The 26,160-nt window shown below is 34.6% G+C and overlaps 1 protein-coding gene across 1 annotated transcript; it reads left to right on the forward strand.

The window, feature by feature from the left end:
• The first annotated feature begins 277 nt into the window (after positions 1–277).
• On the forward strand, positions 278–1,441 carry LOC111912757 (heterodimeric geranylgeranyl pyrophosphate synthase small subunit, chloroplastic). The gene has a single exon (XM_023908499.3). It carries the CDS (start codon positions 438–440, stop codon positions 1,299–1,301), a length of 864 nt encoding a protein of 287 aa, XP_023764267.1. The 5' UTR covers positions 278–437; the 3' UTR covers positions 1,302–1,441.
• Positions 1,442–26,160: the final 24,719 nt, after the last annotated feature.

Consider the following 26,160-nt stretch of genomic DNA (forward strand, 5'->3'; position numbering starts at 1 on the left):
AGTATTTTTTTGCAGAGTTTTTTTTATATATAAAGAATTATAAATAATTGTATTGCAGATTTCTTAATTTTTTTTTCATTTAAATAATCAAAAAAGTTGAATCTCAGTAGTCAGTTCCACGTTCCTTTCAAGTAAATAAAACTTTAATGTATTATTTTTTAAATTATTATTAAAACACCATCTACAAATCTACAATGATTATCAATTTTGGAGTACAAGCGTGTTCCTCGTGACTATTTATTTGTGTTAGGGAAGTTGGAATTACTTTTTCTTTTCTTTTTCCAAATTGTAAGTCTTATCCAAAACGCTACCGTTTTAGGCTTTTAGCAGCCTTGTACGTCCCTTATCAGAGATGCTGAATATTTTTATATCTCATTCTCATCCATGGATCTCCATTTTTACATGCTTTTGCTTTCTCTGAAACTCAAATTTCAATAATGGCCGGCGCACGTCTTTCGCTCACCGGAACAAATCTAAGCCGTCCATTTACCTCGCCGGCACGGTCGGCTTACCTTAGACGTACGATAGTCTCCGGTGTGGCCCAAAACCTATCTTACTGGGATTCCATACATTCCGATATCGACTCCCACCTGAAAAAAGCCATCCCCATCCGTGAGCCCATTTCCGTTTTCGAGCCGATGCACCACTTGACATTTGCGGCACCCAAAACCACCGCATCTGCGTTGTGCGTCGCCGCGTGTGAGCTTGTCGGTGGCAACCGTGAAGATGCAATTGTAGCAGCGTCGGCAATTCACCTCATGCATGCTGCTATATACACCCATGATCATCTCATGTTAACAAACAGTCTCCAGTCCGATCCAGAGACAGAACCCAAAATTTCACACAAATTTGGCCCCAATGTCGAGCTTCTCACCGGAGATGGGATTCTGCCGTTTGGGTTCGAGTTACTTGCGAGGTCCATGGATCCAGCCGGTGATAACTCCGACGATATTCTGAAAGTGATCATAGAGATTACACGAGCCGTCGGTTCACAAGGGATGGTCGCCGGTCAAGATTCCGACGTTGAGTTTGACCAATTGAGTAGTCAAACACGACGCTGTCTCCATGGATGTGGGGCCGCCTGCGGAGCCATATTAGGTGGTGGGAGCCACGATGAGATTGAAAGATTGAGAAGATACGGATCCATTGCAGGTAAAATACAAGGACTGTTAAATGAAATGGATAGAAATGAAGGGGGTAAAGGGCAATTAGCAGAGAAATGGAGAGCTTTAGCTCTAGAGGAGTTGGAATATTTTGATAGCAAAAGAATTGAGCAAATTTCCACACTTGTGAGAGCGTAAATTTTATGTATTGGCTATATCATGTTAATATGTACGTTTAATATCTCTAAGTGGGGAAAAATCAAAATGGAGTTTGTATGTTAAAAACCGTTGTTTATATAGTTCTAATATTTTATACATAAAATATAGCATTTAACTAAGTTGAGTCTTTAGGGGCTTGGATATCCCTTCTATTACATATCCGTTTTGTATGTTTTTAAATACAAAACATAATATCTCATGTTTGTAAGTCGGGAAAAATCAAAATAAAGTGTGTATATTAAAAACCATTCGATTCATGCATTATCAAAGAAAACGATACAAGGAGCGTGGAAAAACATCGACAAGGCAAAAGACCATCTCGAAAAAAATGGGGATTGTCCCTACTAACTTTTTGTATGTGGTTGTAGGTAATGGAGTTAAGACCAATCTTTGGAATTAGACATGGATCGAAAATTCTTCATTGGTCGATAGATTCCTGCATTTATATAGATTAGAAAAAAAAAAAAAAAAAAAAAGAATCAATGAATATTGTTGATAGAAGAGACGAAATGGATATGTGGCCGGACGGAAGAGAACCCCCTCCTCTGCTGATGAGTTGGCTGAACTAAACCAACTCCATGATGTGATTAGCGCATATTGGGGGTGTGCGCGGTGCGGTTTGGTGCGGTTTAGAGTCAAAACCGCAAACCGCACCACATGTGCAGTTTGAGATTTTTGGAAACCGCACCGTTAAGGTTCTAAACCGCATTATGTGGTGCGGTTTGGTTTGGTGCGGGCGGTTTTGGTGCGGTAAAGTGAATAACAAATAAGTTATTGTGTATTTAAGTTTTATACGCATTAGTATGTAAGTAACTACGATTAAATGATTTTTTATCATATAACAAATAACGAGTTGTATTTATCTGTGGTAAACGATTGTTTTAATATCCCTAACATCGTTACTAATTTGATATATATACTAGATTATAGCCCGCGTTAAACGCGGGAAACGCATAAAAAACATATAATCGTTTATAGATATTGTATAATGATTATAAAAAAATATATGGTTATTGGTATTATTGAAATGTGTAAAAAATACATTGAAAACGATAAATATATATAATCATTGAAAGATCTCTTTGTAGACATTATTTTTTGTTTTATTAGTTGAACGACTTTCCTCTTCTCATATAGTTATGATATTTATATATTTATAAGCATTTTAATTAGACGTTCCTTGCATACTAATGTTACCTAATTTAAACATATCTTGACAACCAATATACCGTTTTTTCTATTGCATTAAATATTGACAACTATTTCATTTATTCAAATAAAGTTATGTAATATAATTTATAAAATGTTAAATGTTATATAGATTTAATTTTAATATATCATCAATGGAGATTCTTTCTAAATCATGATTGGTTTATTTTAAATTGATTATAAATATAAATGTTAGCTTTTATGTTTGTTCTTATTTATTTAGTGTTCGCAAGAACTTTGCATTAGTTTTGGCGCAACTTTGAATAATTTTAGTATATCATCAATGTAATTTGATATATCTGTCAATTATATGAAATATCAAATAATGACATTTCATTATTATTGTGATAATTTAGTTTATATATTGTATTTTCACTAATCTTAACGGTCTTATTTTTTATAATAACCGTAACGCTTTTACTAAATGTACTTTTTACAAATCTCCTAATATCTTATAATTTTTATCTTACTTTATAATTTTTCATAACAATGTTATTTTCAAGATTGACTGCTTTAATAGTGTTTTTTTTCAGTCTATTCAATTTTCTATTTCATTGTACAACATCATCGTTTGTATGTATTCTGAAATTTCACTTTAAAAATGCTTAATGTTTACACCTTGATATTAATTTTTTTAATAAACTCATGTAATAATTATGGAATATATATTTCATTTTAATTAACATTCACTTTCTTTATTATATCAAATTCCTCATTAAACGGATATACTTTTGGAAAATAATTATTATAATAGGGCAGCATTATCTAAGACGTAAATGTTTGATATACTTTTGGAGAAAAAAAATCAAGATCATTAAAAAAAAATTATATAAAGAAAATACAAATTTAAATTTTTTGAAATTATGGATGAAATTACTGGCGAAATTTTATTTTGGAGGGAGTTGTATTTTGTAAGGTATAATAATATTACAAAATTTGAAATATCTATATTTGTTGTGTAAATTAATAAATTTTATTGTTACTATACAAAGATAAAAAAGTAGGTTGATATGATATACAAAAACATAATAATTTCAATGATATTTTAAAATCATGCCAAAATTAACCGGATTCTTATGACATAAAAATTAAAAAAAAAAATCATAATCATCTTTAATATATAAAAGTAACATTTTCATAATTAATGTCAGTTCCCAAGATAGTTAATTTTTGTTTTGTTAAATGTACCTAATATCTTTTCATGTTTATTTGAAAAGTTTCAGAAAAGTAGTGAACTGATTTCATGTAATTTGTGACAAAGAAAATCGAAATATATGAATACATACATTTGATATAGGAACAAAAAATAATCGAAAAAAATATAAAAAGCGAAAGAATGTACTGACCTTCTAGCGCACAAGAGCGAATGTTTATAGCAGAGAATGATGATGGAAGTTATAAGCAATATTAACGATGTTGTAGGAGAAGATTTGAAGAAAAGAAACGATTAAAAATAAATGTGAGTCGCGGATTCAATGATGAATCGTATATGTATGTGATAATTTGAATATAATTTTTTGGTATTAATGATTTCCTAATAAAAAAATATTTTATATTAATGGTTTACTAATATAAACGGATTTATATTAATGGTTGATATTAAGCCTTGATTGAAATGATTTGCTAGTAATATGTTTTTAAAATTGACCATATTAAAATCTTCATAACTGAAAATTCAAGATGTAAAATATGGAAAGCTTTCATTGGAATTAAATACATTCCATTTCAACGAATGGAAGTTATTGATTGATGATTGGAAAACATTTATTGGAATTAAATACATTCCATATGGGGAAGATGATGTCAGCAATTTGATCTAAGGGTGGAAAAAATAAGATTGAAATACAATCAATGGTCTAGATTATTTAAGATGATGTCATAAGGTTTCTCTTTTAGTAATATTTAAGATTAGCGCTACTTTTCCCACCAATTTTAATATCCTACTGTGAAAATGAAAGTTATCTGTCGGCTAAATCCAAAATAGAGTTTGCACTTAGTTAGATATATTTTTCCATGATAAATTTAATTTTATTCTTCCAAAGATATTGATTTAATATAATTAATATAGTTTGATACCTAATTTGTCAAGTATCTTTATAAATAGACAAAAATGGGTTAGAATTTGTTATAAACTGAAACAATGTTTGTATACTGTCACATTGTTTAGCGACCAATTTGGTATTTTGAACTCGTTAGAATTTGTTGTACATAATAATTTAATAATGTTTTTTATAATTAATAATAATAGACATGTATCTGATCATATATATATACTAGGAAACTTATTAGGGCCGTGATAATCACGGCCCTAGAGAATTGATCAGTCAGATAAGTTTTAGTGATTATAGGGAAAACAATATTTATACCAATTTCCTGTCTGTGTGAAGAAAGAAACAACATTTTTCTAGTAGTATCTCCACTGATTTCCATCAAGAAAAACAGATGGAAGGCAAAGACCAAGAACCGACTCATGTAGGGTCTTTTGGTCAACTTCTTGCTTGATCTGATACTACTGCTCCTAATGATGAGTTTGGTGTAATTCCTATTATATGTGATTTTATTTAATAGGGTTAGAAGAGAAAAGGAGGAAATGGTACAATTATGATGAGTAGCCATTTCTTGGAGGTTAAATTTTGTGCTTTGCCAAACCAGTAATATCACTGTAAAAAAGTAAATTAGTTCACTAAGATCACTTTTAAACTCAAAAAACAAAATGACAGTATATATATTAATGCTTACCTTTAAAACTATATATCCAACAATGAGATTCAAAGGTTCAACTATTGTGTTATGTGTGTGAAGCATCCTCCTACTACAAACACAAGATTATGGATAAGACTTTCACCAAAACAATAAAGACTTGCAAGAAAAAGAAGAAAGAGGAACATGAAGAGGCCAAGAAGGGAATATTTTAAATTTTTAGTTTGTTGTATGGTTTTGCATCCATCTCTATAATCATGTTTGCAGATGCATCCTGATAGACATTGTCTTTGAAATATCCCAAACATACTAACTCATGCATAGGCTCATACATTGCACCTTCTTGCTTTTACCTATTCAAAATTTACCCTGCCATAAATCAAAAATCAACTTTCAATTACATCATCTGCAATATTTCACCCAAAACATTCACAAGTTTATGAATTTTATGAAACAGTCTAATTAAAACATGATATTAACAAATTAAACAATTATAGCAATACATGTATCACGTTAAAGAAAAAAATGTTGAAATATTTAATATTTAAAGCAATAGTTAAAATTGAAATTGGCAACCAACTACCTGTAATTTTTTTCAAAATCGTCATTTCACTTTATTTTCCGCACATATAGTTCCCTAAACAAATAAACATTTGTCCTCTTACTACTCTTTATAGAAAATTGAAAAAAAATTCATACTTAGTTGACCTTTGATGAATTTGGTGATTTGTTATTATAGCATGTTGCTTTAATTTATTTTTACCCTTTTCACCTGTATAATTAGAGCATGATGTGAAAAAGACAACAATACCCTCATGAAAGAGCAAAGCTTAAACTTTAATATAAGCCATCACGTGGTGCTTTAACCGGACATGTAAGTAAAATGTTGTTTAAAAAATATTTGAAATGACAAGAAGTTTTGAGAGCTATAAGGAAAAATAAATAAGGGCAAATATGTAAAAATGTGGGAGATGGAACTATAACAAGATTAAGGTAATTAGTTTACATATTGTTAAAAACCTTTGTTCTTTTATATTTTTACTTATTATGACACATTGTTCTTCTTATTTTAGCAGAGTCAAAAAGGTTTTGGCTATCCACCCTACAACAAAATTAAGGTGATTAGCTTACATATAACTTTAATAAACAAAATACAAGGATATTATTATCATAATTAATTAACTCTATATATAGGAAATAAATCACATATTTGATATGATTATAGTTGCAAAATATCGAATTAAGAATCTATAAGAGAGACGGTTGCCTCTAAGAAGCAATTCGTTTTTGTATTTTGATTATTATTATTATTATTATTTAATTAAAAAAAATTTAGTTTGTCAAAATCAAAAGATATTACTATTGTTCAGGTATACACTTGAAAGTACCGAACCTTGGTGTGAGCCATCAAGTCCTTGATCTGTCCAAAAGTAACTCTATGTTATAACAAGATAATTGATTTCCAAGCAAGTCCCTGAAAGTAATGGGAAAGAATAAGATATTATAATTTATAAGGGTAAATGGTGTAAAATAGCATCGTGAATCTTTATATAGAACAACCAATTAGAACACCCAATAATATTGCAGCCATGTTCTATGTAAAAGATTACTCTATAATGATTGAGTGGTGGCTTATATTTGACTCTTTTTTTTACCAAAAATGGTTACATCAATCATAATATGTACTTATTTTACCATCACTGTAATCAACAACTTGAATTCTGATAAGCCAATTTAGCATTGCAATCTTGACCCACAAGAATCCTAACAGATATTCAAGAGGTCAATCACCATTATTTTCTTCAATCCATGGTCATTTTTCTAATGTTTTATAACAATTTCTATAAACCATTGAGGCATTGACCTTGTTCTTATGTAGGAGGTGGTTTTTTCATATGTAGGAGCTGTTTTATTCTAATTTAGGTGATTCAATTTAGACGAATCAGTTCAAACAATTTAAGTAGTTCATTTAAATTAGTTTATCTTTAAATCAAGATGGAACGAATAGGTTATTTAAAAAAAATATTTGTGGGGTTTATATATAAATTGATTGAATCATACCTCCAACCGTTCCTAAAGCTTCCATTACACTTCTCTTACTCCATTGTGGCACTCTTGGATCTCTACAAGTGTTTCAAGTATGTACACCAACACAAAAAAAAAATCACTTTGATAAACTCAAAATCAATCTAAATTTCCACCACTATAAGATACTAATATACAGAAATCAAAGTCTATCCCTTAATCAGGATCTTGCTCTCGAAAGATCGGAATATAATGTGCAAAACACAAGTGAAAATCCCCTTCCCAGGATCAAGTATATTAATTCATGAATTCCAATCCTTACCAACTCTAGAATAACAATTAACTAAACACAAAAATGAATTTTAGATTTCAAGTACAGATGCATACAAAGTAAAATCTAAAACAAGTGAAACCTGTACCTCTTATGAGAGATCTGAAGAGCTTGATTCTCATACTCATGTAAATTAAAGTCTTTCATTAGGTCTAACCTCAACATTTATCAATAATTACAAAACTTAAACTGAATAATTACACATAAGGAAACAAGAAACTAAAATATGGTTTGCATGTATGGTTGAAAATAATCTCATGTGACAATTGTTTAAAACAAACAATAAAAAAAATTGTACTCCGTTAAGTTGTCAAAGATAAGATTCTTGTAAAGGTTTAGGGTATGATTTTTGGCTAATAACCTCAGAACCCCAATTAAATTAGTTCCTTAATTATAGATCTCCTAGAAAAATAAAGAGCTTGATAAGAAACACCACCCAAATAGAAAAGAAATTCTATTGTTTTCTCAGTATGTGAGTCAAATATCAACACACAAGAAAGATGAAAATAGAAAACAATATGAGAGAAGAAGATAGAAGTTTCAATCATACTGTTGTAGAAAACAAGGGTCGTGAACCCTCCAGTTTCCACCGAACAATTGAAGAAAACCGGGTGACTGACATTTCTTTGTAATGGGGTGATCATCTCTTTATTTTTCTCTGTTAAAACATACGAGCTGCCATTCTTGGGTTGATAGGCCCTTCATATTCTGTTAATAAATGTTATCCTTACAGGTCCGCTGATGTAATTAAGTTGCAAAAAGGTTGACAACAAAAAAATGAAATTTTTTTCCATTAAATATGTCTCAGTTAGTTTTGTACTTGGTCCAAAACCTATAAGATTTAGTTTGCAATCAAGATAGATGGTAATCAACACAAACCAATAAATGAAGGGGTTAATTAGTAATCTAGTACATCCGCTACCAGTCAAAAGAGCCATTCCGCCCTCATACGAACCTAGTGCAAAGTTGTTTTCTTCTCTCCCATTGGATTTTATAGAAGCCCTGTCATAAGTGTAATAAATTATAAACTAATCAGGTTGAAAAAAAAGTCTTAAAATTCAAACCTTACAGATCTTATTCCAATGTCAACAACCGAAGGTAGATTTAATTTATTTCAAGAAATAGGCATATCAGAGCTTCCCGCTGACACAATCACAATTTACAGTAAGGATTATAATTTAAGATGAGCAACAACACTCATTTGATAATTGTAATGTACAAATATGAGCTGACTTCTCTATCAAGCGTTTCATCAAACATCTTATATGCGTCTTAAACTTATTCTGGAATGTGACATTTATGCATTGGTTTCATCACCCAAACAACTTTTTATAATATACGACCTCAAATAAAACTTCCCTACCATCCACCACCATATCTTAATATACACGATTTTCTAACAGTCGTTTAAATCTATAGTTCCATTAACGAAAAGGATTAAGAAGAAACATAACCATATTCATGTTGTCGCTGCTAGGAAGTCAGCTTGCCCGCGACGTCAGAATTAGCCTCTGAAAGTCTGGATCCACAAAAGCTTGAAGGCAGGTGTGACGTTTAAGTGGGAGAGGGTGGCGGTAAAGGGAACGACCTTGGAAAAGGGAGAGTAACTGAGCCTAAGGCCACTAATTGAGACAGTGTGGAGGAGGCAAGCAGATGACAACATATAAGTTAAGAATGGTCGGTAACAGCCTTCGTATTGGCTGAGAAGGAGTAGAAAGGATATAGTTGCACGTTTCAGCTTACAAGACAAACCTAACATCTATGAGGCGGTGAAGCTGCTGACACCATAAACGTTAAAAATAGCCGCCCAAAAACTTCGTATTGGAGGAGGGAAGAAGCTCGTTGACGTGGACATAAAAGCAAATCTTGCATGCACATAAAAGCAAATCTTGAACATATAGGTAATGATATATATATATATATATATATATATATATATATATATAAGCATAAACCACAAACCACACCACATATTGCGGTTTACAAAAACTACAAACCACGAACCGCACCACGAACATTGAAAACCGCATTATGCGGTGCGGTGTGGGCTGTTTATGCGGTTTGTGCGGTTTTGTGCACACCCCTAGCGCATACAACTTCTCGAATGATAAAGACTCTTGGGAAATTCACATTGGCAAATCGGATAATTCAATATTCTTAGGGAGCAAATTGATTCGATCACTCGCCAAAGATCATGGAATGGGTCAATGCAGTGCTTATAAAAGGTGTTGATATTTATCTAGAGATCTTATTTAGATCGAATTCCTACTACGGTATTATTATCCAAGAGGGGTATAATCGTCAATTCAACTTATTGCCAAATGTGCCAAAATGTCGAGGAGAACACATAACATATTTTGATTGATCGCACATTTGCGAGAGAGCCAAGGTGTTCAATTGGTGTAATATAAGTAGCCACAACTTTTGATAAACTATGCGGCCCAATACGGTCACTACTCCAAGAAGAAGAAAATAACCTTGAGCATTACTTATGGGTTTTTGTGGTGCTTATGGTTATCGAGAAATGACAGAATTTTGAACAAGGTTCCCTCTTCACCGGCGAAAGTAGCAGAACACGTGTTCCCATTGGTGTTTGGATGGATCAAGTATACAGCTCGGGTCCTTAGCTGGTGGGCAGGGTCGGCTTTAAAAGAGTACAATGTGCATAATTGTACAATCCCAAAAAAAAAATCAGTTTTAGCCGGTTATATATATATATATATATATATATATATATATATATATATATATATATATATATATATATATATATAGAGAGAGAGAGAGAGAGAGAGAGCTAGGTTCAGGTGTTTAAATTAATTATTGTGTTATTGTATGCATGAATATTGACCAATCAAAATTAAATAATTAAATAAATAAATAAGGGTAATAAAGTAATTTTATAAATAACTTCCACAAATATTTCCTATAATTATGCTAGTTATTTTGACTTTGACCTAATTTCTTCTCATTCTTATATACACGGTCGTTCACTATCAAAAACCCTATTCCACCATAAAAAAAACTTCCATCGACATACACCACCTCGATTTACAACAACGCCTCACCACCTCCACCGATCCCCATCAATAATTGAAATTAGTTTTGAATCTGAATGTACCCATCCTCTTCAACTGCTCATTAGATCGAGCTAAGGGTGATCGATGAGGACAATCGAAGGAATCTTCGTCGTCAAATAAGCAGAAGCAGCTCGTGAGGTAAGGTGGCATCAATCTTCGATGATCTGCCCTAGGCCTTCTTGATCTCATCTCTAGCAACCACAGATAAAGGAGGGTGAAGTAGTTTTGGTCGATGGAAGTTCCGACGGTGGCTGGAGATTATGAACGAGGGTAGGAATCGATCTTTGGCAAGCCCCTCCTTGTTACATATTTCATCATCGGCGGTCCAATCAAGGGGGAGAAGAATGGATCGAAGGCAGATCGGATGGGGTTGCACGTGTTTGGACTGCACATAAAAATTTGATAGTTGAGACCCAAGAACTTGAGGGATATGCTTTTCTACTTTCTCATTACAAGCGCAACAGGTATCTTTCCAGTTTCGCCCTTTGTATAAAAAGTATAAGATTTAATACATAGTATCATTAAAGTTTTGCTAATAAATCATATCTTGATTTTGTTTTTGTTAGGAAACGAGTTAGAGGGTTGAAATTGCAGGAATTACCTGGTCTAGAAGCTTTGCAGGTTCCAGGTACCATCAATATTAGGGCCACACCACATGAAAATACTTTTTTTATTGTTATTTGAGAATTCTATGATATTCAATTGGGTAATTATGGTTATTAATTGTTGGGGGATTCAAAGTTGTCTTTGTTTGTTTGAGTAGCTTATCATTTTCTTCGTCTCATTAACTACAATAATACTCTTTGGATTCATCTTTGATATATATATATATATATATATATATATATATATATATATATATATATATATATAATACTTTTAATAACAACATCTTTGAGATTTGTTTGCAAATGCAGTAATCTTGGAACAACTGTTCTTTAAAAGATTTGGGAAAAAAGTTTTTAAATTCAAATGTGATGATCAGGTACCAAAGATGGACAGACAATTGTTGTCTGTGAGGGTGACAATGGTGTTGCATATGCATGGAATAGGCAGAATCAAACATGGGATAAGGTGTTATTCTGAATGATGTTTAATGCACTAAATGATTTGGATTCTAGTCATCAATCAGGTGTGAGTTCTCATTAATTAGCATTTTGTTTTTCCTATTTCAGATAGGGGAAGTAATTGATGGGCCTGATGATGGCAATGGCATGAAGCGCCCAGTTCTTGATGGAGTACAATATGATTATGGTCAGCCTTTTGACTTTTGACTTTTTTTTGTATTCTTTTTTACTGATACCACAAAAACTTGTAAATACGTGTTTGATGTGGATATTGGAGATGGTGAACCTATTCGCAAATTTCCATATTCTATTGATGCACATGATTCCGATTTTGTTGGAATGGAATCATGAATTTCAATTCTATTGGAATGGAATCATGAATTCCAATTCTGTTGGAATCTAAACTACAATCTGGTTTTGCTTTGACAGAAGTTGATGTTTAAAGAACGGACCGCAAATTTGAAATTGATTCTAAGCATTCTCAGAAAATATTATTCTTACATGATTTGATTCATGGCAGTTATTTTCGTTAAATGTCTAATTTCATGGATGATCAAGGAAAGAGTTATTATTTTGATAGAATAATCTACAATACAATGATAGGAGTATATGTAATAATATATTCTGCTAGAATATTTAGGTCGAATAATATACATATTTTTTATTTGTTATTATTGAGTATTTCATTGTCATAGACTATTATATGACGTTTTTACTTTTTTAAGAATGTAATGAAAAATTTGAAGTTGTATCCAAAAATGTGTTATTAGTCGGTGTTGACATTCTCATAGAATATCATTCTAATAGAAATATTTATCCTGAAATTCATACAAAATATGATTCTAACAGAATAAAATCGGGTTTAATTAAAAACATTACGTTATAATTAAAATTAAAGTAATTAAAAAAATTAGAATTTTAAAATCAAGAGAGTTAATTATCCCAAAAAATATGGAATTTTCCTTTTTTAAATTTATCTCAATTCTCTAAAATACCCTTAAAATGAAATTAGATGATATTTTTCAATTATCTTTAATTTAATAATATATATTAATCATTTTCTTAAATTAAGTAAAATGATTGGCCTACATTTATGCATACAATAACACAATAATTATTTTAAATAGAATAACCTAAGTCTATATATATATATATATATATATATATATATATATATATATATATATATAGAGAGAGAGAGAGAGAGAGAGAGAGAGGCAAGATCAATGTAGAACTAAATTGAAGGAGAGAACCAACAAACTTTTTATCTATAGTAAATTTAGTTAACAAATTTCATATGTACATGTACCTATAATTGCAAATATATATATATATATATATATATATATATATATATATATATATATATATATATATATATATATATACTTATGCACTTTTTTTGAAAATATATATTAGCACGAAAAAATATAAATATGCATTAAAAATATATTTTTTTATAAAATTCATTTTTTAATTGTTAATTTTGAAATATAAGGTATATATTCACTTATTTTGAAAAAAAATTATTTTTATTTATTTATTTATTTATTATTTTTAATCAGCAAAGATACTCCTTACTTTTCGAAATTAATATTAAAAAAATGAATTAAAAAAAAATAATGCATATTCATATATATATATATATATATATATATATATATATATATAGGGTAAAGTGAATATACCTAACAACCTTATATAAGCTTAGGTACCTAACCACATTATACTACATTGTTTTGCATTATATTTCCATTGCAATCGTCTAAGGTTCTTAAACTTCAACCCTTAACTTGATTTACTTCCAAGATTTTTATACATTCGCCATTATATTCCACCTACACCATTTGATTTGTAATGGTAGTATATGAAGCCCACTAGGGGGTCTCCGATAGAAAGACGTCATTTGAAGGAAGATAATGGTGAAAGTTCAAAAATTTTGGAAGCAATCAAGTTATGAGGTTGAATTTTAAGAACTTTGGGTGATTACAATGCAAATATGATACAAAATTACGTAGTATGATGTGGTTAGGTACCTAAGCTTATATAAGGTTGTTAGGTATATTCACTTTACCCATATATATATATATATATATATATATATATATATATATATATATATATATATATATATATATATATATATGCATATTTTTAAAAACATGTGCATATGCATATGCATATATTTAAAAAACATTTGTAATGCTCCTATATGTATGCATAAGAACAAGTATATAAATATAAATATGAATAAATATGTGCATATAAATATACATATACATATGCATGTACATATACATATACATATGAATAAATATATACATATGACAATTAAATACATATGATTATGCTAATGTGTATGCATATGCATATAAATAAGTAGATGCATATGCATAATAATAAGTATATGAATATGTATATAAATAAGTATATGCATATGCATATAAATAAGTATCTGCATATGCATAATAATAATTGTATACATATGCATATATGCATATACTTATTCATATGTATATGAATATGCATATAAATATACATATGCATATGAATAAGTATATGACATATGCATATCATATGTATATGTATATACATATGTATATGTATAAACATATCTATGTGTATATGCATATTCTATGGTTTTGGTCCAAAAAAGTTTGGTGATGCATCAATGGTCCAATTTAGGATCCCTTTAGTGTTTTTGGTCCCTATACACTTAAATTACTATTATACCCTTTAGATTTAGATTTTTTTTATTTTTTATAGTTATATTAATATTTTTAAATAATTAAAGGTACAAAAAGTCTCTCTCTCTCTCTCTCTCTCTCTCTCTCCTTCTCTTTCTTAAGAACAACCACCAAATGTCACCCTCTCAAGTACTCCCAACATATCCCACCATCATTCACTACTAAGATCCACATGCTACCAACGCCGTTCACTACCACCATATGTATGCCATCATCGCCATTTACCACCACCATCCGCCTGCCACCGTCGTTCTCCACCATCCTCTTAAGAACATACACAAAATGTTTTTTTATCTCTCCTCCTGCTACTATCTCCATTCCCCACCACCATCTGCCACCAATCACCTCCATCTCCCTCACCCTCACCTCTCATTCCTTAACCTGATAAGCCTTCACCACTAACCACTAAACCATCGGTCATCAGATTTTTTCTAGAAAACCCTACCAGACGCCTCTCCATCCCCGATCTTGACGGAAAAATCAATCCAAAAGCTTCGTCAAGATCTGTCAACTTCTCACCATCCACGAAGACCTAAAACATCAGAAAATCGATGGATTTAAAGAAGACGGTGAATGTTGAACCACAGATCCATCTTCTCTGGTGGCGGTCCTTAACCATAAATTTGTTATATGCGTTGAGTGTGGCTTGATGTTGATTTTGTTGTCGAATAGTCTATATTGCACAAGGTGGATTGAAGGGAATAGATGAGGTCGATGGTGGCGGCGCATCCATCATCCCCCCAAATTAACCACCAATCACCACTACAAACACTCATCCACCCTTTCTTGAACCATGACAATAACCACCCATTACCACCATTATTAAATGTCATCAACCTAGCCACAACTTTCATTACCCTTAATCATCTCAGCCCCGCCAAATCATTAGAAGAAAGGAACCCCTGTTCTTATATTATTATTAACTTGGCGTCTCTATTAAGAACAAAGAAGAAGAAATGAGAGGTAAGTGTCAATCAATTTTTAAAAAATGGAGATGTGGGGTGAACCAGGGATATATAGGGAAAGAAAAAACCCAACCTCTTCCATCACCTTTTTCGTCTTCAAATTCTGAGATAATTTCCAAACCTAGACCCTTCATGTTTGTCTACTTCTTCTTTAGAATCAAGAACTGTGTAGATTTGGTGTAACACCCTAAATATGGTATGTCTTGAAACCCTCAAGAAATTACATTTTAGCATGATTAGTCCTTTGAGTGCGCTAGGCGTACTTAAGTGTATGCTTAGCGTACTCTGCATGGTTGGTCGCGGAGGAGCTGGACGTATGTTGGGCGTACCAGCGGTACATTGGGCGTACGCGTCAGGGGTCCAGAATCCTAATTTTCAGACATGAGGCCTATTTAAGCGGCCCTAAGTCCCTTGGACTTAACCCTAGAGAACCTCCACAACCTTAGAACGTCCTTACACCACAAAGTAACTCGTGTGACCATTATGAACTTTAAAAGTGCGTCTGTGACTCTTTTAGTGTTCATCCCAAAAAGAAGAGGTGGTTAAACAAGCTTGGAACGAGTTGGTGCTTCAAGATCATGCATCATAGTCATCTTGCAAAGCTTCTGGAGGTATAAAGCTTACACCTTTCCATATTAATCACTAGATCTAGTTAGGGTTTCTAATTTTGCCCTTTTAGTTGATTTTGGATCTTTTCTTGGTAGTTAAGCAACTCCATAGAATGTAAATGGCAAATCTGAGGTCCCTTAGTCCTGTTTCAACATAAAAATGGAGTCTTGGTGGAAGTATTGGCCTCATGCATGGGTTAAAGACCTTGGAAAGGTCTTAATGGGGATTTTGGGTGTTTATGAAGCATGCAAAGGCATAAAGTTGCCAACTTTATGCCTTAGGACGTATTAAACAACTCATATATGGCTTTTGGACGTAAAGGAGTTGGGTATTAAGAACTTAATGGAGAAAGTGATTAATCTGGAAGTATGTTGGGCGTACTCAATGTATAGTGCGCATAGTCCTTAAGACCCCAGTACGTTGCGCGTACCAGAATGGTACGCTGAGCGTACGCTTTACAGATTGGGCCAGATATGTTTTGAGCCTTTGAGATTTTGGGCCTCATTTTGGTTATTGGATTGGTTGCATTTTGTGAATTACGGGCTATTTCATCTGCTATGGGTCATGGATATATTAGTTGGGCCTTATTGGGCCAAAAGGCCCATTAGTAATTTTGGACTTAGATTTTGGGCCCATTAGCAAGGGAAGGATAATTGGGCCTCATGGATGGGTTTGGAGTTTGGGTTTTTCCTTTGACGAATCTAAGGTCCTAACATTGATTAATATTATTATTCAGTACGGGAGATTATAGACTGTTAGGAGAGCAACTTTTGTATTCAGCAGGCAGAGGTGAGTTTTCTCACCATACCCATGGGTCTAGGGCACCAAGGTCGGCCCATTATGTGATTATGATATATGTGTTAGCCATTCTATGTTTTGATATGATATGTGATTGTGTGTTTTGCATGAAGAGCCCAGGGGTAGCCCGTGGCATTGGATGTAAGACCATGTGGGGTAACCTATGGCAGTCCTAGGTAAAGACCATGTGGGGTAGCCCATGACATTGGATGTAAGACCATGTGGGGTATCCCATGGTAGTCCTAGGTATAGACCATGTGGGGTAGCCCATGGCATTGGATGTAAGTGTTGGATAAGGTGTCTAAGTCCATAACTATATTTGGTATGTACTTGACCCAACCCGGCATGGTCCATTTGGGTTGCATGGCATCATGCACTTGGATAGACTAAATGAGAGAAATAATACTTGTGATTTATTAATATATTATAAGTTCTAATATATTAATAGTATTATTTAATTAGTATTGATCAATAGTTAATTTGGAATTAATTAAGTGATCAAAAGATGACTAATTAAATATATGGGTTGATTATGTAAATTATCCATAACTTGTATAGTGGGCTAAAAGGCTCCATGGATTGTCAAGTTGGGTTAAACCCATAGGATGCTCCATGGGAGTTACAAACCCATGGGTCATGGAACTGAAGAGTCATGACACATTAGGGTTTACATGGTGTAACCCTAGATGTGACACATTATATAAAGAACATGTTGTCATCCAAAAAATCGGCTACACTAAGTACAAGAGAGGACAAGCCGATTTTTAGAGTGTTATACATTCTCTCAAAGTCATTCCAAAGCATTTGGTGTTGTGTGAAGCATTGAGGCATCACACTTGGGGTGCTAGGCTCTCAAGGTTTTCAAGGAATCAAATCAACTACAAGGTATGTAATTCTATCCATCTTTTAGTTTAAAAGTTCCCCATGTATGCTAGATAGGATTATGAACCTTGGAAATCATATTTTGCATGTATTTTAGACAAACATAGATCCAAGGTTTTCTAGGTTTGCATGTACACTTAGGGGTGTTAGACTGCTCAAAACCCATCAGTGGTATCAGAGCTTGGGCTTGTTTGTTAATACTTGATGCAAAATAGTGAGAAAAATTGAATTTTAAGCTATCTGCACAGGGGACTCGCTGATTCCATGGGGGGAATCGACAAGTCCAAGTGAAAATGCAACCAACCCGGCGAGTCTGTTCATGCACTCGACGAGTTGGTCATGCTGATTGCAGTTTTTCAATTTTTGCTGCTGGAAATGGACTAGAAACATTACCCTAAACTGTTTTGGTGTTATAAAACTTGTTTTTAGATGGTGTAATGGTTGTTCTAATCCATTCTTAATGGCTAATATCAATATTTTATTATCTTATGTGTTTATATGTTCTAGAAACTTTGATATGGATATTCATGTTCTTATCAGTTTTTGATAGATCATAGGAATTACTTGTTTAATTGTATAATCCATGATCTTTATGTGTTTTTATGGATTCCATAACTTGTCCTCAAGTTATGGATAACCAAAAGTCTCTTTGTGTTAAAAGCCATTAAAAGAACACATAAGTTATAAAATGAAGAGTCTTCATTTTAATAACTCATAAGTTATGAATTGAAAGGTTTTGTAAAGTTACAAAACTTGCCCTTAAGTTTTGGAACATATAAAGTCACTAATAAACTTTAGTTCCAACCCCTAGGTTTTTATAAGTTAAAAATCAACCCTTATACTTTATAATATTATAAGTTAATTATATATATATATATATATATATATATATATATATATATATATGTGTGTGTGTGTGTGTGTGTATAAGAGCAAGTCGTCTTACCGTTAGTAGGTCTCATTCACGAAGCCGGTCTATAAGGGGGTATAAGGTTGCTGCCTATAAAATGGTAGCTTAATGGGTGTCCATTCTCACCCACCGCTTCCTTGATCGGTGGAGGGTCGTTGGCCGAACGGGTAGGACAAGGACTTATAAATTCTCATTAAAAGTATGATGAATAGTATAAAGTAACTAAATGTTTTATTAAATTCCCAATCTTAGTTACTTTAGGAAAATGTGAATAAGGTGCTAATCCATGAAATTACACTTTACACTTTGATTAAGTTGTTAGTGGAGCGTGTGTGGTTAACCGGCACACTAACCTGGACTTAACAAGGTAGGTAAAGGGTGACTTAAAGTTTATTATAGGTTGGTGGAGCGCGTGTGGTTAACTGGCACATCGATTGAGTGATAAACTTTAAGGGTACCAAGTGATTTGCATGGTTACTTCACACCTCGTTTTATGATCCTCGGTATCCCAGTCACAAAACTTGGAGGGCACACTTGAGATTGAAACATGCCTTTGAAAAGTCCATTGAATCTCAAAAGAATCTAGGAATTTCTAAGAACCAAATTAAAACCTAATAATTTATATTTCGGGTTTTGGTGGAAATTGGTGAATCGTCATTCACCTACCTTTCAAATATGTTATAGCTTAGATTACGACATACCTCTTCTAAGTTATGATATATTGTGATTGGATCCTAGCCTTAACATTACAATTGGGTGTTTTATTAAGGACTATCTTTATATCTAAACTAAACTTGTTCACTTCTTTTTAGATGTCTTCCAACAACACTGCTTCTGGCTCAAACCCTACTGGCTCCTTTTCCCTCATGAACCTATGTGGGAGGGTCATATTTGATGGTTCCAAATTTATGGATTGGATCCGAAACATCAGGATGGTCACTCGTTACGAGGACAAGGAATATGTCCTCGATAAGGAGCTAAAGGATATTGATGAGTCAGCTGCTACTCCTGAGGAGATCGCTGAATTTCAGACTCATGAAAGAGATGCCACGAAAGTGACTTGTATCATGATGGCCACGATGATAGTTGAGCTCCAAAATTCCTATGAGGACTACTACCCTTTTGAAATGCACCAAGATTTGATGGAAAGATACCATCAAAGTGCTCGCCAAGATAGGTATGACATCATCTGCTCCATGATAACAACCCGTATGAAGGATGGTGAACCCATCACGAGCCACTTGCAGAAAATGCAAAGGTATGTGGAACGTTTGCCGAAGCTTAATGTGAACTTCCCAGATGAGCTTGCAATAGATATCATTTTGCAATCCTTACCCTCGTTTTATGATCAATTCCGCATGACATACCACATGAATATGGAAGAAGTCACACTCAGCAAACTTCAAGGACTCTTGAAGACCGCCGAAAGTGGTCTTAAGGGTAAGTCGGTTGTTAACACTCCTACTCCTACTTCAAACTTCGCCCCAGTCTTGGCAATCGGGAAAGGTAGAGGGAAGAAGAGGAAGAGCTCTTCGAAGGGTACCAAGTCTAGGACCGTTGATGGCTCTTCTTCAAGTGGAACCAAGAAAGGTTTTGTCACTCCTTCTTCTGACCCAAAAGAGGCTGAATGCTTCTATTGCCATGAGAAGTCTCATTGGAAGCGAAACTGCCCAAAGTACCAGCAAGATGTGAAGGATAGGAAAGTCAAACCCAACCATGCAGGTATTTACACTATTCTATCTAATAACTCACCCTATCCTAACTCTTGGGTCCTTGATACCGGTTGTGGTATTCATATTTGTTCAGATTTGCAGGGGCTAAGAAGAAGTGAGAATGTGGAGCATGGAAAGATAAACTTGATCATGGGAAATAGGAAAGATTCACCTGTCACCAAGATTGGAGTTTATTCTTTGTTGCTAAGTAGTGGGTTTACTTTAGATTCGAATAAATGTTGTTATTCGCCAAAAATGGCAAGAAACATTATTTCCTTTCATGCTTTGTACAAACAAGGGTTTACCTTTTCTTTTGATAATGAAAATGGTGGAATAAATGCTTTCTTTAATAATGTTCTTTATTTTAAAGCATTACCTTGTGATGGTGTGTATGAAGCTGTATCTGTTGTAGATAATCTAGGAAATAATGTGTTGTGTATTGATTCTTCGAGTAATAATAACTTGGATCAAGCATCATTATGGCATTGTCGTCTTGGACATGTGAGCAAGAAACGCATAGGCCAACTCCAAAATGATGGAGTCTTGGATTCATTTGACCTAAAGTCGGATGATAGTTGTGAATCATGCTTACTTGGAAAAATGACAAAGTCACCCTTCACTGGTTCTTGTGAAAGGGGTGAAGGTTTGTTGGATCTCGTACACATGGATGTGTGTGGACCCTTCAAAACTGCCACAAGGGATGCTAATCGTTATTATTTGACTTTTACTGATGATTATAATAGATATGGATATGTCTACTTAATCAAGCATAAGTCAGAGACTTTCGAGAGGTTTAAAGAGTTTAAACAGGAAGTCGAGAATCAATTGGGCAGGAACATTAAGATGCTTCGATCCGATCGAGGTGGTGAGTATCTTAGTACATAATTTCTCGACTATCTTAAGAAATGTCGGATTATCTCACAATTGACACCTCCCAAGACACCACAATTGAATCGTGTGGCTGAGAGGCACAATCGAACCTTGTTGGATATGGTTCGTTCCATGATGAGTCGAGTTTCGCTACCAATCTCATTTTGGGGGTATGCCTTAGAGACTGCCGCCCATACCCTTAATTTGGTCCCTACAAAGAAATTTGCCAAAACTCCTCATGAGATGTGGATTGGTAAAGTACCCAAACTAGACCACATCAAGATTTGGGGTTGCGAGGCTCTCATGAGACGCGAGACTCACGATAAGATCGAACCTCGAAGCGAGAGGTGTATTTTCATCAGCTACCCACAGAAATCATTTGGTTACCTCTTTTACATACCCAGTGAGAATGTGGTCTTTGTAGCAAGGAGGGGTGTCTTTCGAGAGAGAGAGAGAGAGAGTTCATAAGCCAAGGAAACAGTGGGAGGCAAATTGACCTTGAAGAAATTCAATAGTCAAAAAGTGAAGGAACTTCAAACCCTAGCACTCAACCTGAAGGGGGAAACTCTTGTTGAGCCAATTGACAAGTCTGAACCTCTGAGGCATTCCAGAAGGGTTAGGAATGCACCTGAGCATTATTATGGTTTCCATATTATTGTTGAAGGTGAGACACTTATCAGTGATGAGACATTGGTAAGTCTGGATGAACCTAACAGTTACGCGGAAGCCATGGCAGGCCCTGAGTCTTCCAAATGGAAAGAGGCAATGGACAACGAGATACAGTCCATGTATGACAATCAAGTTTGGAACTTGGTTGACAATGTACCAGGTCATAAGACAGTTGGGTGCAAATGGATCTTCAAGAAGAAGACCGACATGGATGGTGATATACACATTTATAAGGCGCGACTAGTTACAAAGAGTTTTTCTCAAACTCCAGGAGTTGATTATGATGAGAACTTTTCTCCGGTGGCCAAGATTAAGTCCATTAGGGTACTGTTAGCCATCGTTGCATTTCATGATTATGAAATATGGCAAATGGATGTCAAAACCACATTCCTTAATGGAAGTTTGGCTGAACATGTTTACATGAGTTAGAGGGTTTTGTCAGTACAGAATACCCTAATAGAGTGTGTAAGCTCGGTAAATCCATTTATGGATTGAAAAAGGCACCTCGCAGATGGAATCTTTGCTTCGATGAGAAAGTCAAAGAATTTGGCTTTTATAGGAGTGAAGATGAATCTTGTGTCTATGTCAAAGCTAGTGGGAGTATAGTCTGCTTTTTAGTTCTGTGTGTGGATGACATACTACTCATAGGAAATGACATCCCAACCTTGCAGGATGTGAAGTCCCAGCTTGGGAAGTGTTTCTGTATGAAAGACCTAGGAGAAGTTGTCTATATTCTGGGGATAAGGATTCTGAGAGACCAGAGTAAAAGTCTGATTGGACTTAGTTAGAGTACCTACTTGAACAAGGTGTTGAAGAGGTTCGGCATGCAGGACGCCAAGAAAGGAGAGTTACCCATCCAGAGTAACGCCGGACTGAGTAAAATTCAGAGCCCAGGTACTGAGGCCGAGATAGCATAAATATGTCGAGTACCTTATGCTTCTGCAGTAGGATCGATCATGTATGCTATGAACTGCACTCGACCTGATTTAGCCTTTGCTTTGAGCATGGTTAGCATATATCAGGGGAACCCTGGCAAGGCTCACTGGATTGCGGTAAAGAATATCCTCAAGTACCTGCGGAGGACTAAGGACTGGGTCCTTACCCTCGGTGGGAGTGATGACTTGAGAGTTGTAGGGTATAGTGATGCTAGCTTTCAGACTGATAGGGATAATTTCTGCTCTCAGTCAGGCTGGGTCTTTACCCTTAATGGAGCAACAATTACTTAGAAGAGTTCCAAGCAGGAGCCAGTGGCTGATTCAACTTACGAATCAAAGTATATAGCAGCAAGCGAGGCAGCAAAGGAGGCTATATGGCTGAAGAACTTCATTGGAGACCTTGGAGTTGTACCAGCTATAAAGGAGCCAATGGAAATTTTCTGTGATAGTGAAAGTGCATTTGCCTTAGCTAAGGAACCAAGGGATCATGGGAGATCCATACACATTGACAGAAAATACCATTTCATCAAACATCGAATAGAAGAAGTGTTGGATTAGTGTCTAAGCCCGTAACTATATTTGGTATGTACTTGACCCAGTTGTGCATGGTCATTTTGGGTTGCCTTCACCAAAGCAACTTGACAAGGTAATTGAAGAGAGAGATAAGATATTATGATTTATTAATATATTATAAGAATAATATATTAAAGGAGAAATCATATTATTTAATTAATATTAGTCATAAACAAATTAGGAATTAATTTGGTGACTAAAAGAGATTAATTAAATGAAGGGGTTTAAAGTGTCATATGTGTGATAGTTGGATTTAGGGTTGGGAAACCTTATGGATCAAAGGGGGAACGAAATTATGATGGGGATCCATCATATTTTCCTCCATAGGCCCAATTCCAGAAGGTTCCATGGGCTGCTTGGTGATTAAGTTGTCTATTAGGGTTATACATGAAACCCAAGTAGCCTACAATGTAAATAGAGAACCCCACTTACAATTTTCAGCCACTTGATTCCAAGGGAAACCCTAGGGACGATTTTAGCATCCTTCCTCCTCTCTCATAATTTCCTTCTTGCTTGTGTGGTGTTTGTAAGCCATTAAAGGAGTTACACTTGTGACTCTAAGCTCAAGAACAAGAAGAATAAAAGGATTTCAAGCCAATTAAAAGAGGTAATCACTTAGAACCATCGGGTACCCATCGGGGCCGGTTTCGGGTACGGATATGGGTACCCGACAGGTAGAACAATCCCCATCCCCATCCCCACTTTTTGTATTCGGGTAATACCCATCACCGTCCCCGTCCCTGGTCAACTCGGGGATTTACACGGTCAACTCGGGTTAGGGTTTCGGGTACCCATTGGGTAAGGGATTTCTTGCCATTTCTAATACCACTCATAGGAAACGACATCCCGACACTGCCGGAAGTTAAGTCCTGGATTGGGAAGTGTTTCACTATGAAGGACCTCAAAGAGGCTGCCTATATTCTGGGAATAAGGATAGTGAGAAACAGAAATAAGAGACTGATAAAGGTACTAAAGCGTTTTAGTATGGAAAATTTCAAGAAAGGGGAGTTACCAATCCAAAGCAATACCAAGTTGGGTAAGACTCAAAGCCCGAGTACAGAGGTAGAGATAGCTGATATGAGCCAAGTACCTTACGCTTCTGCAGTTGGCTCGATCATGTACGCTATGACTTGTACTCTCCCTGATGTGGCCTTTGCTTTGAGCATGGTCATCATATATCAGGGAAACCCTGGTAGAGCCCATTGGACTGCAGTTAAGAATATTCTTAAGTACCTTCGGAGGACCAAGGAATGGTTTTTAGTCCTCGGTGGGAGTGATGACCTAAGGGGTAAGAGGGTACAGTGATGCTAGTTTCCAGATGGATCGGGATAATTACCATCGCAGTCAGGCTGGGTCTTTACCCTTAATGGAGGAGCAGTGACTTGGAAAAGTTCCAAGCAGGAGACTGTGGCTTATTCAACGTGTGAATTAGAGTACATTGCAGCGAGTGAAGCGTCAAAAGAGGCAATCTGGTTGAAGAACTACATTAGAGACCTTGGAGTTGTGCCATCCATAAGGGAGCCCATGGAGATTTTCTGTGATAATGAATGAGTGGTTGCCTTAACCAAGGAACCAAGGGATCATGGTAGATCCAGGCATATCGACAGAAAATGCCATTTGATTAGACATCAGGTAGAAGAGGGACTCCTCATAATGAAGAGGGTATCGTCAGAAGATAACCTAGCAGATCTCCTTACAAAGGGACTGAGCAGGGTTAAGCACTTACAGCACGCTAGGAGCATTGTGCTAAAGGACGATATGAGTTTAGATTAGATAGATAGGAAACGTGTAACAGATAAGTTGTACTTGACATTTGATATAAATAAATGTGTTTTATTTAAGAGTAAGGTTACTATCTTGTGTTGGTTATTTATCTATTGTTTCAGTTTTGCATGTTTTGACTTCTGAATAATAAGATTATTCAAACAGTCCACAGTCGTTCATATGTCGGGAGTAGATATGAAAGGAGAGTGTCATGAATTTGTTTGTAGATTGTGTAAAAGGTTTTAGACATAGCAATGGTTTGTTGCAAAGTTCATGAGTGCTATGAATTGTGATTTGAGCATTGGAATAAAACCCGCGTTTGCTAGTATCACTTCATGGAATTTTATCTCGAGTGATCGCAAAGCGATAATATCTTATAGTCTTAAAACTTAGAGATACGGTTATTGTTTGTTGGATGGTTATGCATTGATGGTGTTTAAACACATTAGTAACTTGATGTTATAAAACACATTGTTGTGCATGATTTAATTAGTAAATAGTAAAAGAATATGAGTCGAAGTTTATCTGTTCCTTTTATTCTAAGAGGATAAAAGTGATATCTTGGCCACTCGATGATTTGGTTTGACTTATGTGTCGGGCCCGGCCAGAACAAAGTTGATGTGTTCAACTAAGTTCTATGTCAAACGAATCATAGATCGCGAAACAAAGTGCTGAACAATGAGTATTGTAAGCATGATATCTAGAACAGAGGATTATACGATCCCTTATCTGAAGGACAAGTTACTGATCAGAGTTGACAACGGCGTATAAGAGCTATGATTGCTAATCGAATCCTGAAGTCATATGTGAGATATAGTTAATAGACTTATCCAAGTGGGAGACTGTTGGATTGGTGTCTAAGCTCGTAACTATATTTGGTATGTACTTGAACCGGTTGTGCATGGTCTTTTTGGGTTGCCTTCACCAAAACAACTTGACAAGGTAATTTGAGAGAGAGAGAGAGAGAGAGAGAGAAGATATTATGATTTATT

Source organism: Lactuca sativa, chromosome 9 (assembly GCF_002870075.4).
Source record: "Lactuca sativa cultivar Salinas chromosome 9, Lsat_Salinas_v11, whole genome shotgun sequence".
Lineage (NCBI taxonomy): Eukaryota > Viridiplantae > Streptophyta > Magnoliopsida > Asterales > Asteraceae > Lactuca > Lactuca sativa.